Below are 12,408 nucleotides of genomic sequence, written 5' to 3'. Positions count from 1 at the left end.
ATGGCTCGGAGCGCTCCCTCCTCACCAGGAAGCCTTCTGGGGAGCAGGACGAGGCTATCGCATCTGCTGTGAACATGCCTGCTGCACAAACACCCCCACAGCTGTGGGTGACTGCGAAGGGCGGGCTGCAGCGGCAGGGCCTGTGGGACATGGGCAGGGCCTGTGGGACATGGGCAGGGACTGCTTTGTGTTGTTCAGGCCTCAAGGTGCCTATCTGGGGAATGGGGAAGCTGGAGTAGCTACCTGACACCTGGTAGGCTTGGCACACAGGCCTCCTCAGCTCTCCCTTACCCGCTGTCGGCATGTATCCCCAGCTGCTCTCCCCTATGGGACCTGCCTTCTAACCACTGGCTGCCCCCTGGGTCTGCAGGCACTTCCTGCCTGCATCTAGGATGCCCCCTCTCACTCTTCGAGATGCACCTCGAATGTCTCTTCTCCAGCTCCTTCCCTAGATGTTCCCCTTCTCCTGTCAGGCAGACAACCCCTCCCTCAGGCTCAGCTGACAGTTCCTGAGAGACTTTCATTCATCCCAGAAACCTGCTCTAGACCTGGAATCGGGATTCTTGATTCTCCTCTTCTTTCTCTCACACCTTGCTAGGTGAGATTGGACGACTCATTACATCTCTTTCAAAAAGCAAGGCAGTTGGAGAAGGTGGTTTAAGTTTGATCATTTGCAGGTCAAATTCCAGTCATCCGTTAAATAAAGGGCCAACATTCTTCTTTCACCTTGCTCATTCACTGGAGTATCCACCCCCCACCCCTCACCTGATCGCTTAGCCCGTATATGGCATTGCCTGTGTGGGCAGGGGTCTTTCGTCCTCTTGCATCCATCCCTCAAATGTGCCCTGATGTTTGCAACGATATCACCATCAACCTGACTGCTGTCGATTACGCTCAGAGAAGAGTGCTCACTCTTCGGGGCACTGCGCCTTGAGGTAGGTAGGATTATCATTCCCATTTTACAGATGAGGCAAGTGAGGCGCAGAGAGCTTACATGCCTCATCCAAAGAGGTGTGGCATGGCTCCATGATGGATCTGAAGCCGGTGCCCTTGAGTTTGTGCCTGCTGCCCCCCCTCAGCCCCATGATGCTCCCGCAGGCCCCAGCACCTACCTTCCTACAGTAGGGACCCGCTCCAGCAGAGGGAAACCCAACCCCCTAGACTCCTGCGAGTCAGGACCCTGTGCCAGGATCTCACACACCTTGGCGAGCTGGGTCTGCAGCTGAAGAGGTAACTGGCAGGAAGTGCAGAAATGCCCTGCAGGCCTGGGGCTTAATTTACGTTCCTAAAGCAACAAGACTCAGAGTAACAACGAGAAAAGAAAAAAGAAGTCTCCTTGGCAGTAAGATCTAGCTGCTCTGCTGGTGCAACAAAAGGTTGGGTTTTTATTCTTGTGTTTAGTAACAACAAAAGATTTGTTGGTGAGCCTATAGTAAATTTTTTTGTCAAAAATGAAAATTATTTCCTCTGATTTCATGAGCCTGTGCACCCCCCTCTGAAGAACCTACAGCAGCACATGGGATGAGAAGCTGGAGGTCCATTTACGACTGAACCCCTAAGAGGCTCCTTTCTTCCATAATTTCATGGTTTGTTTGGAAACCTGCAGACTATGACATTGTATCATCTGGGATAATACAGCCCCGGCGTGGTGAGCGATTGCTGAAAGGCCATCTCTTCTCGAACAGCGTAGGAGATAAAGCGTGAATTCAAAACCGAGTCAGAAAAATAATTTAAAAAGCGCCAACTAGTACACAAATAGGAACCCATGTCACACGACAACTTTTAAAACACTATAAGCAGCGAACGTTACAGGGAATCCCACCCACTATCTTGGTATTCTCTGGCCGTCTTTGGGGCTGAGAACAACTAATGACTCCAATTTTGCCACAGGAAGAAAGGGATACCACATCCTATATCCTCTGAACCCCGATTTTCGGCAAGAGACCCTGCTTGGGACTTCCGGAGCACTGGGGCCGGGGCTGCAAAGGCGAGCTGAAGCAATGATTCTGAGTTCAGTTTTGATTTCCCACATGCTAATGATCCCTAAATGATGTGGTATTTCCTTCCGCGTTCACAAGGCACCCTATTGCCATGGCAACTGGATTGTCATACCAGAAGTTCTGTTGTCCATGGGGCTGAGAAGGTTGCAGAGTGGCGAGGCCCTGTGTCCCCATGAGGTGTGAACCCCGCCTCCTTCCCAAAAGGACTTCTGGCGACAGATAAAACCTAGAGAATGAAGTCATAGCTTCTCTTTGTAAAGTCTGGTAGGACTAGAGAATGGAACAGATGATTTTAAAATTTTTATTTGTGGGGGGGAAAAAAGGTGTTTTTAAGTTTCCTGTATTAATAACTCCCTGGTGATTTGGGACAAAAGATAAATGATCGTCAAGGAGCTCAAGATGGTATTAAAGACTACCCTGCCATCGTGGGGGCGACACTGCGGGAAGCTGTCCTTTACACCCTCTTTTCTTCCAAGACACCCCCACCCCCACCCCCACCCTCACCCCCTCCGGCCAGGGCCTGCAGCTGACCCTGAGCCTGAGGCTGGGAAGGCTTCTCCGTGGGCCCGACCCACGGGCCAGGCCTGCAGGAAGGGCATCTCCGAGACAGCATCAGCCAACTCAGGGCCTTCCACACCCACTTTCCAACTACCAGAAGCCACCTGGACCCAGACACGTTGCCAAGCCCTGCTGGGCAGAGCTTGCTGCTGCCTCTGAGGACCCTGCAGTTTATGCGTCTCCCTGCTCTAGGCCCAAGGCCACACGGGATTAGATGCAGGATGACAACAGGTGTCATTAATACCAACACCTGTAATGTGCCCGCACATCTTCAGTGGTTTCTGTGAGCATCTCATGCACTTTTCTCCACAGAGTAGGTGGGTACTGCTGGTAGCCTTGATTTTACATCTGAGAAAAGACTCAGAGAGGTGGAGTCATGCACCCAAGACCACACAGCCGGGATGTGGCAGAGCTGATCTGCAACCTCTGGGGCCTCACAAATCCTGTTCTCCACTGACAGCGACCTTTGTGGGTGGGGACTCACAAAATCTGTGCAGAACTCAACAAGTCAGGAGGAGTTGGTGGATAAAGTCAATCAGCATGAAACAGGACCCGAATCTGCCCACCCCGCGCCCCATCCCTCCTGGGTTGTGTGGTGGCTGTGTTTCCCTCGCATGAAATGAGAAATGCTGTTTGAATAACCGACGGGCAGGGAGGCGGGCATACTCTGAGGCAGAAATGAAAACCTTCAGGAAGATGCAACTTGGGGGATATTGGAAACCGGAGAACGGAACATCAGTCTATAAAATGCAACACGGCCAATAGAGCCAGAGCAACCGGTCAAGTGTTTGAGAGCTCACCGCTGCTGGGGCCTCCGCAGCACGCGCCGGGCAGTGCTCCCGGGCCAGGGACATTTTTCCTGGGCTTGTTTTGGCCTCATTTCCATAATGTGCCTCATGATTTCTGGAGCACCTCAGCATTAGCGTCACAAGCACAGCCATGAAAGGGCCCAAGGCTGTTCCCGTCAGGGATAAACTTGGCTTTCCAGAGCCCCGAGTGCTCCCAGGCTCCCTGCTGCCACAGCCCGTGGCCGAGTTGGGGAGGCCCTTCACGTGAGCACAGGTGGCATGGGCAGAAGCCACAGACCTGTGCTCTACTGCTGAAACACGCCTGTCACACTGTGTACCGTGTACCATGCACCATTCATTGGGGCCACACCAACACGGGAATTTGCATTCTAACTCTCACACCTTCCAGCATCTGTGAGCCACTGAGTGTCTCCTTGGTGCCAGGCACTGTGCCAGGTGCTGAGAATGGATCAGGTGTGAAGAGCCCTAGGCCCTGCCCGAGGCTCTATCCCTCCAGCCGGAACTCCCACTGCCCTTCTCTTCTGATCAATCCCAGCACGGAGCACGAACCCCTTGGCCCCGACTCCATGGACATGTTCTGATGTCCACTCAGGGCCTCCCTGTCTTGCTCAGGGTGTTCTGGCCAGGCCAGGCCAGGCATGGAGTGCTGTTCCACCAGCAGCCACTACAGGCCAGAGCTCGAGAGCCTGACATGCTGGGACCCACTGTGCTGGTGTCCACCTGGCCACATGCTATGCACAGGTGGTCCTGATTCATGAGATTCTGTCCAGGGGGTACATGCAGGCCCTATCAGCACCCCGACAGGGCCCGCCCCATGTGAGTGAGAGGCCTGGGCACCACCTTGTGGCTGGTTCCTCTGTGCCCCATGGCAGCCAGGGCATCCCTGAGCCTCCCTGGATCCTGCTCTTCGAGGGCAGGTGGCCACAACAGAACCTGCATCTCCAAAATGCAACCGCTGCCACGCTGTGAAGGCCCCAGCCTTCCTCTTTCTCTATTGCCTTTACACTTTAGCCTATAAACTCAGCACCGGGTCGGTGGTCAGAAGGGCATTAGAAGAAGCACACCCAAAGCTCAAATCACAGGTGGCCTGAAGCCACCTTCCTACCTTTAAGGAAACAGTCCTTGCTGTGGGCAATGACGATCTTCTTCTCCAGCAGGCACGCGGCGCGGTAGAGCTCACAGTGGTTTTCATAGAACCTCCCATCGGAGCCGCACACGGGAACGTAGCTGGGCTTGCAGGCCTCCAGGCACCGGCATTCGGGCTCCCCCGTCTCCCGGCTGAGCGTGCACCTGCTCCCGCGGCCGCACCGCTTCTTCCCGCAGGAGGACCGCAGCCAGTCATGGTCGGAGAGCCCTGCCAGGCACACAAACACAGAGGTCAGCTGCAGGCACGCGGGTGGGGTCCTGGGCGTCCTTGGTGGCTCTTTCAAGTCCTGGCGAGCAGAGGCTCCATTTGCCTGTGAGGCCGAGGCCTGGGGGCTCGGGTGCCTGAAGGAGTCCCTTCCCTCCAACAGGAGGCGGCTGTGAGTGCCAAGAGCAGTGTCCTGCAGTGTAGAGCCCGGTTTTTATGGCTCACACCAAACCTTTCAAACAGGAGCCCTGCCATCTGGAAGGGAGAAGTAGACAGGACTACATGGAGGTGGCAAAGTGCCCGTGGGCCCTGCCGCCTGAGAGCAGGAGACCTCCTAAGAGATGTGGAGGCTTGAGTCAAGCTCCCATAACACTCTGCAGGGAGGAGACCTGAGGTGAGGAGGAGCTTTGCGCAGGGGCTGAGGCGTGGGCCAGTGAAGGGGAGCAAGGTGTGGTTCCAGGGGACTGAGAAAGCCAGGCAGAGGAATTTCCCATATGTTAGACCCTGGGGAGCCGCTGCGGGATCTAGGGTGGAAGTGTAGAGTGAGGAGGAAGTGGTGTCAGGATGGGGCGGAGGGCGGTCAGGGCAGGGAGGCCAGAGCTCCCTGGAAGCGCATCATCTGCGGTGGCGGCTGCAGCTTTCTCCACTGCCTAGTCCAGGGGTGGGCAAACTTTTTGACTCGAGGGCCACAATGGGTTCTTAAACTGGACCGGAGGGCTGGAACAAAAGCATGGATGGAGTGTTTGTGTGAACTAATATAAATTCAAAGTAAACATCATTACATAAAAGGGTACGGCCTTTTTTTTTTTTTTAGTTTTATTCATTTAGTTTTATTCATTTCAAACGGGCCGGATCCGGCCCACGGGCCGTAGTTTGCTCACGGCTGGCCTAGTCCCTCCCAGCACAGTGTTGCAGCCTTGGCAAGAAGGCTGAGAACCTGCACCCAGCACACGCCCATGATGATCTCAGGCAGTGGTGCCCAGAGCTCAGAGGGCCAAACAGGCAGGAGGAGGGGAGACTGGCTCATGCTGAGTGGGGTCCGCTTCGTGAAAAGCCAAGCAAGTGTCTCCCACAGCATCACACACGGCCACGGGAGCCCAGGAAACTGGCTGACTGCACGTGGCATTGATAGCAACAGATAGGAAGTTGAGGATTATAAAGGGATATCAAATTAAAGCATGAATGCAGATTTCACGGCCACAGAAGTTTTGTTTTTAAGTTTTAATGAAACCTTCAAAATGCTCAGCAAAACAGAATGGCCCTGACACTCAAGCCTGCACTTCCAGCCTCAGCTCCTATCCCATGGGCTAAAATTGTCTACGGGAGGAAAAAAAAAGAACCTTCCTTTTCTTGTTTTTGGTTAAGCCTGCTTTTCATCATTATAGATTTGAAAGGAAAAGAATCAGTTATCGGTAGATTAAGTGCTTGATTCAATAACTCATTTAAATTCCTCCGGCCTTGGCAAGCTAAGAAATATTGACTTTTTCTTGAATCATAATAAACTAGAAGGTCAAAATATCTCCAAGCAGTGTAAAAGTGCGGATCCTACGGGGGCGAGTGAATGTCCTTTATCCACTCCGCTAATTGCTCGCGTGTCACCGCGAAGGCTCCGTGGCCTTCAGCAGCCGCAGTGCACAGCTTCCTGTCAAGGCTGATGGCAGAGGGAGGGGGGCTCTGGGCTGGAGGCCCCCACCCCGGTGTTTATGGCTGCTTCGCCACAAAGTGTGTTTGATGAGCCTGATTCCTGGAAAATGGGTTTCCTGGGAAAGCGCTGGCGGCTACTAGAAGAAACTAACAGCTGTGCAAAGGTCAGCATTTCCTTCTTCCCGCACACAGCGCCAGGACACAGCACATTGCCACTGCATCGCCGTTTTAATAAACTGCCGTGTGTGATGGAAAGGGCACCCACTAACTGCTCCATTTGGAAAAGAAACAAGAGTCAAGGTTTCTGAGTCTGTGGTCTCTTTTGCTTCCGCTGTGCTGCCCACCCAGGCTGTGCTCTTGACGCATAAATCAGCTCCACCTCACACCTGGGTCCCTTTCCTGCCATCTCCTCTCCAAGTGCCCCTCTCTGAATCCTCCTGCCCCACAGTGTCTGCCGCACTCTCCGGCCTCTGGAGACCCCTCAGGGGCAGGGCCTTTGTCCTCACATGGCCCCTGTACACTCAGGTTTTAAGAAACCCAACAGTTTTAAAAGCTGATCTCCTTAACGCAGATGTTGCCACTGCTCAGACCCCAGGCTAGAGGCTGAGATGATGAGGGTGGGGAGGGTCACCCATGCAGTGACCTTTTGAGGGATGCATCTCCTCTGGCCTCCTCCAAGGGGGCAGGAGGGAAGCTGGAAGGATGGTGGCACAAAGGGGACAGGCGTCCTTGAAGGTGGGCTTTCTGGGGCAAGGGCACCAGAGTCTGGAGACCACCAGAGCCAGCTCGCTCTGGATGGGGAGAACCCCTCTCCTGACCCTTTCTCCTTAGAATCACCCGCAGGCACAACCACAGTGAACGCCTCGGGAGAGCAGCACTGCGTGTGGGGCTGCCAATGCCCACGTTTCATTCGCTCACAGTGTGACTGAGGCCATCGTGTTCAGAAAACGTGCCCGCCGGGCTCGTGGAAGTGGTCAAAACACTCAGGTTCTCTCTGACATGGAATCAGCTGTCAGCAGATCATTGATTCCTCATATTTGCAATTAAGGTAAACGTTGCTTTAAAGCCTTGCCCCTGCCGCTTCCCGGCCTGCGGACAACAGGCCTGCGCCAAGCTAGGAACACCGCACACCGGGACGGGCCTGGCCACAGAGACGCCCACAAGCCGTGGCTTCCTCATTAAACAAGCCCCCGTCACAACTGCCTCCTTGTTACTAAAACAGGATGGATTTAAAGGGGTTCTCCTTGTCCAGAGCGAGCTTTGGTGGTCTCTGAAGTCCCTCCCTACCGGGATGATGCTAAAACAGCAGTGGGAAAGGTAACCAGATGAGACCACCCGTGACTGCCCCAGTGTTGACGAGGCAACCATGATGCATGCAAAAGACATAACCTGTTTAATTTATAGTCATCAAGAAAGTCGTTTACCTGGGTGAGAAACTGATCATCGTACCAAATAAGCTGCTTTTCCACACTCATTGAATTTACTGAACATGATCAGAAATGGGAATTGTTACACGAAAGTTATGACAGGAGGAGAAACAAGTCCGTTTGTACCAGTAAGAGCTACAGATTTCCTCTGTGCTTCAGGTAAGGAGTCTCCATTCGAGCCTCACGGACATGGGACGGACAACTCAGAGTATAGGTGAGTCCTATTCCTTCACCCAAGCAGGAAGTCTCTCTCACCACTGACTGCACCAGAGCACAGACAACCGGTTCCTTGGCACAGAGTAAACCTATGCCAGGTCCCCTCTCAGGACTGTGCCCTGGATTGCACATGAGAGGAGGCCCATTACTTTCCACTTTGGGATGCTAAATTGCCTGCAAGCATGTTTGTCCAGTGCATCATCTCTGTGTGAGAACTCGTTCTCGCCTTGACTCCTGAGGAGAGCCCCTCTCCTTACACGGCCTTGGGAGGTGCCCACTCCAGGTCTCATCAGCAGCACTGCCTGGGCCTCCTCCTGCAGGCCCTCAGACCCCAGCAGAGGACTGCCAGACCCCGCTACCCCCCCCCACCCCACACACACCATAGAGCCACAGTGAGGTGACTTCTGGCTCTAAGGTGGCCGCATACTCAGCAAGGCCCAACGCAGATGGGAACGGCGGACTTGGATGCAGAGGCATGCGCAGTGCCCAGAGCCAGCCACCTTCCGCGCTGCCCGTCCTGAACCCCAGCCTGGCACAACAGGCTCCACCTTCTGCAGACAGAAGGCACTGCAGACAGGAACCACGTGCCCACCACCAGCAGACACAGCTGGATTACAGGCTTTCTTTTCTGTGTATCATATAAACTCACCAGGGGCTGTAGCCCATAGCCTGGGTCAGGGTCAGGTTGTTTGCAGACCCAAAGCTGAGGACCTGCCTTTAGAAGAGCAGTGTGTGTACAGAGGTGTGTAGACATGTGGGGTGTGCCATCCGGGAGCTGCAGGTAATGGTCCCAGTACTCCCTTCCCCCACCCTCCCAAGATGACTTACACTCTCAGCCATGCCCAAGGTGGTCCTCAGACAGAATATGTGGTCAATGTCAACTCCCTCATTGCAGAGACCACCCAAGTGCCTGGGACATGGCGGCAGAATTTGGGTTTGTGTGAGAGCCAGGCGGAGCCCCGGCAAGCCAGTCAGTGTAGCTTCTATGCCCATGTGGATGGGTGGTAACAATGAGGCACTTCAGGAGAGCCTGACAGCTCTCCACCCACCGACTCATCCAACATATATTTTGGAGCTCCTCCTATGTGCCAGACCCAACTCTAGGTGCTGGGACACAAAGCAGATGAGGGCATTGTCCTCCAGACACTTACATGGCAGCGTAGGAAGACAGAGTGTGAAGAGGAAAACAAGCCAATAAAGACACGTGGGCTGTGATAAATGCCAGAAAGGAAATAAACAGGTGGCTGAGCAGGCCAGAGCTCATCTGGAGGTCAGGGAAGCCTCGTGGAAGAGGTGAGATTTGACCTGAGACCTGAAAGTGAGGGGTAGAGCCGAGGGACAGGAGAGTGGAGCAGCCTGGGGCCCTGCAGCCCATGGGCAGAGCCAGGGGTTGGCCCAGGAAGAGGCCTGGCCCACATGGTCCCGTTCAGAGCAGATCCCGCCCAGCTGACCCAGTCTGCAGGGAGCCGTGACTGCAGAGGCAAAGTTACCACCTTGCCTCACTGTCCCCTTGGAAAAGTGGGGTGACTGGTTGCCTGGAAGCCTTTCTTGGCCCCTGGGAACTGAGTGTTGGGGGGAGGTCCTGTCTCTAGTCCTGGCTGGAAAGGCCAGTCCTCAGACACTCCCGTAAGTCACAGGGTTCTTGGCACCTCCCAGGCTGCAGGTGGGAGGAGAGCAGCCCTCCTGGGCTCTCACCTCTGGTCACCTTGGTGGGAACCTTCACATCCTCCGGGTGCCCTGGGTGCTGGGGCTGCTTCAGGTCCAGTCTGCCCTGTAAAGTCTCATTCACACTCCAGTATTAGGAAGAAAATGTGTAGTTCCTCCCAGGGGAAGTGCATTCCTAGCACCAGCCAGAGAGGGCAAAGCTTACAGAAACTGCTGAGCACTGAGGCATGTCAGGCAGGCATCATGCCAACACTTAGATACATACGTGGGCTCATCTGATCGCCATTTACAGCTCTGGGAAGTAAACACACAGGCCTCACTCTGAGGCATGTGCACATGCCCATTTTACAGATTAAGAAATAGGAGTCAAGAAGTGGCTTGCTTATGGTCAGACAGCAAGCAGGCTGTAGATGTGTAGAGTCTCACTCCAAATTGCTCAGACTTGGGATCATCTGCTCAGCCGGGGACAGGGTCCCTGCTTGAAGGAACTCATGTCAGGAGGGTTCAGATGCCCATGGTTTGAGCGTCTCCAATCATGTGCTTCATGAAAGCAGAATTTTGACGAGTCCTGACCAAATTCTCCAACATCAGCACGCCTGGCTATCGATCTCTGCTCTCACACACCTCGAGAAGTGTGTGCAGCTGGGAGGCCAATTAAGCTACTCTGAGGGCAGGAGGTGTACCGTGTGACAGGAGGAAGCTGTGCTTGGATCTTTGAACATCCCAGGCCCAAACCCCCTCCTTGTCATGCACAGACACCTGGCCACCTGCCCTCCATTATCATGTCTCTCAGCTTTAGTGTCTCCCTGCCCCCTCCCCTACCTTTTCCCCTGAAATTGTTCTGTCACTGCTGGGCAGATGTGATATCTTCCTGATGACCACAGAGCAGAGCCCAAACCAAGGCAATCGTGTGCTTCTCAAAAGCAGAATTTTGACCAGCTCTGAAAGCCCTGACCAAGTTCTCCAGTGGCCAGAGCTTAACAGAAACACACGGTTACCCATCGCCGGCGGGAACATAACCTGCCTTGTGCACTGCTCACAGGTCCCAAACTGTGGGCTCACACACTGGCTTCCAAACTAACCACCAAGCCAGAGTCAGAAATGCATGGAACGTCGGGAGGGCAGGAAGCCCTTTCACCTGGGGGTGGACTCTCAGTTCTGCCTCAGGAGTCTGTACCCAACCAACCCTGGATCAACCGGAGCACGGACAAGGTTCCTGCAGGAGCCCAACTCCCTACGCAGGGCTTTTGGAGGTGGTGATTTCCGACCGCAGGTGAACACAAGTGCCAAATATTCCTATAAATACTTAAAATCACCACTCTCAGGGAAATATAAGCGAGCCTGAGTTAAAGATTTATTCGACTCGCTAAGGAGGGGACGGGCAGGAGAAGTGAAGGAGATCTGTGGGGGTGGAGGAGATGGTTAGGTGAGACACATAATTGGTTAATGACCTACAGGGCAAGAACACCATAACCTTTGGGGTCATTTTTCTATCAGAAAGAAAGAGTTTGCATCTTTACTGGACACAAATCTACAAGTTAATGTGTAACTGCATAGTCTGGGCCTTTACTCAGCAGTAAGCTGACTGAACAAACCCCTAGCCCAGACAGTACATGATCCCCGGTGGGTCTGTGCAATGATGCTCAAGTATGACAGGGGGAGGACTTGCCACACCAACCCTCTGCCTTATTCCCAAGTCTCAGATAATTTCCCCAATACACAAAGTGCCTACAGTGACACATGGCGTCTGAGTGGGCTGCCAAGGACTGTCATCCTTTCCCCTACCCGGGGCGCCTCCTTCCTTTGGAGCCCCCAGCCAAGTACAAAAAGACCCCAGGAGAGAGGCAGTGAGGCCCCAAACACCTAGCTCAGCTTTGCTGGGATGGATAAGAACTCTCATGTGTCAGAGGCACGTGGTGGGGCGAGCGGATGACGCAGGACTGCGTCACCATCGTGGGAGCTGCGTCAGAACTCTTCCAGGGCTCACGCGTGTGCAGCTGGGTTTCAAGTAACACACGGGTAGACCTCGGAACGGACGCTGGCCCTCGTTAGCTCTGTGACCCAGGCAAGTCCCCTACCCTCTCTTCCCTCTAATTTAAAATGAGGAGATCAATGGTTTGCTGCTTACAGGATTAAACAAGAGAATTCATGTCAGGAGCTGGGTACACAGTAAGTGCTCAGTTGGTGCTGGGTTGACTACCTTGGACTGAAAGCTAAGCAGCCATTTGATTTTTACCGATGCGAGTATACACCGTGGGCTGGTCCGTGTTCAAGCCTGACTTAGTGAAAAGGTGTTTGCTTTGGAAGCATGGACTGGTTTTAAAAGGCAGACTTGGAATAGCACGCTTCAAATATCTCAAGGAAATGCTTCCCTTGCAAGTTTCCCTGCTTCAGGCATTTGCTTGACCGGGGTGGACTCTGCCCAGCTTCTGAGCTGAGAGCATCTGAACGTGACCAGAACTGACCCGTAGCCCAAACTCCGCAGGTTCCACTGGACGTCTCGGGTGGTGCCAGGCAGCGAACAGGGCCCTGAGCTGCCAGGTGAGCCCGGCCTCGGTTTCACAGGCAGCCCACACACGGCCCAGTCCCGCAGACGCCTCGGGCCCACTCACACAGTCAGGTCTGGTGTTTCTCTTCCTTCCGGGTGCCCTTTGCTCTGCTGTGCCATTTCCCCCTCTACACTGTGTGATGACAGTACTGCCACCTGACCCACGACTTCTAGAGCTTTCTCCCCAAGG

General features: G+C 54.0%; 1 protein-coding gene and 1 pseudogene across 1 annotated transcript in view; one reads left to right on the top strand and one right to left on the bottom strand.

Moving 5' to 3' along the window:
• Positions 1–12,408, bottom strand: part of FSTL4 (follistatin like 4) — a 327,280-nt gene that overhangs the window by 156,125 nt on the left and 158,747 nt on the right. The window contains exon 4 of the mRNA XM_036314191.1: positions 4,473–4,721. Coding sequence (XP_036170084.1) covers positions 4,473–4,721 — 249 coding nt within the window. The remainder of the gene's footprint in view (positions 1–4,472; positions 4,722–12,408) is intronic.
• Positions 11,600–12,408, top strand: part of LOC118657801 — a 103,302-nt pseudogene continuing 102,493 nt past the window's right edge.

This window comes from Myotis myotis, unplaced genomic scaffold (genome assembly GCF_014108235.1).
Source record: "Myotis myotis isolate mMyoMyo1 unplaced genomic scaffold, mMyoMyo1.p scaffold_m19_p_6, whole genome shotgun sequence".
NCBI classification, from domain to species: domain Eukaryota; kingdom Metazoa; phylum Chordata; class Mammalia; order Chiroptera; family Vespertilionidae; genus Myotis; species Myotis myotis.
The sequence above is the reverse complement of the archived record's forward strand: the minus strand, read 5'-3'. Positions and strand labels throughout refer to the sequence as shown.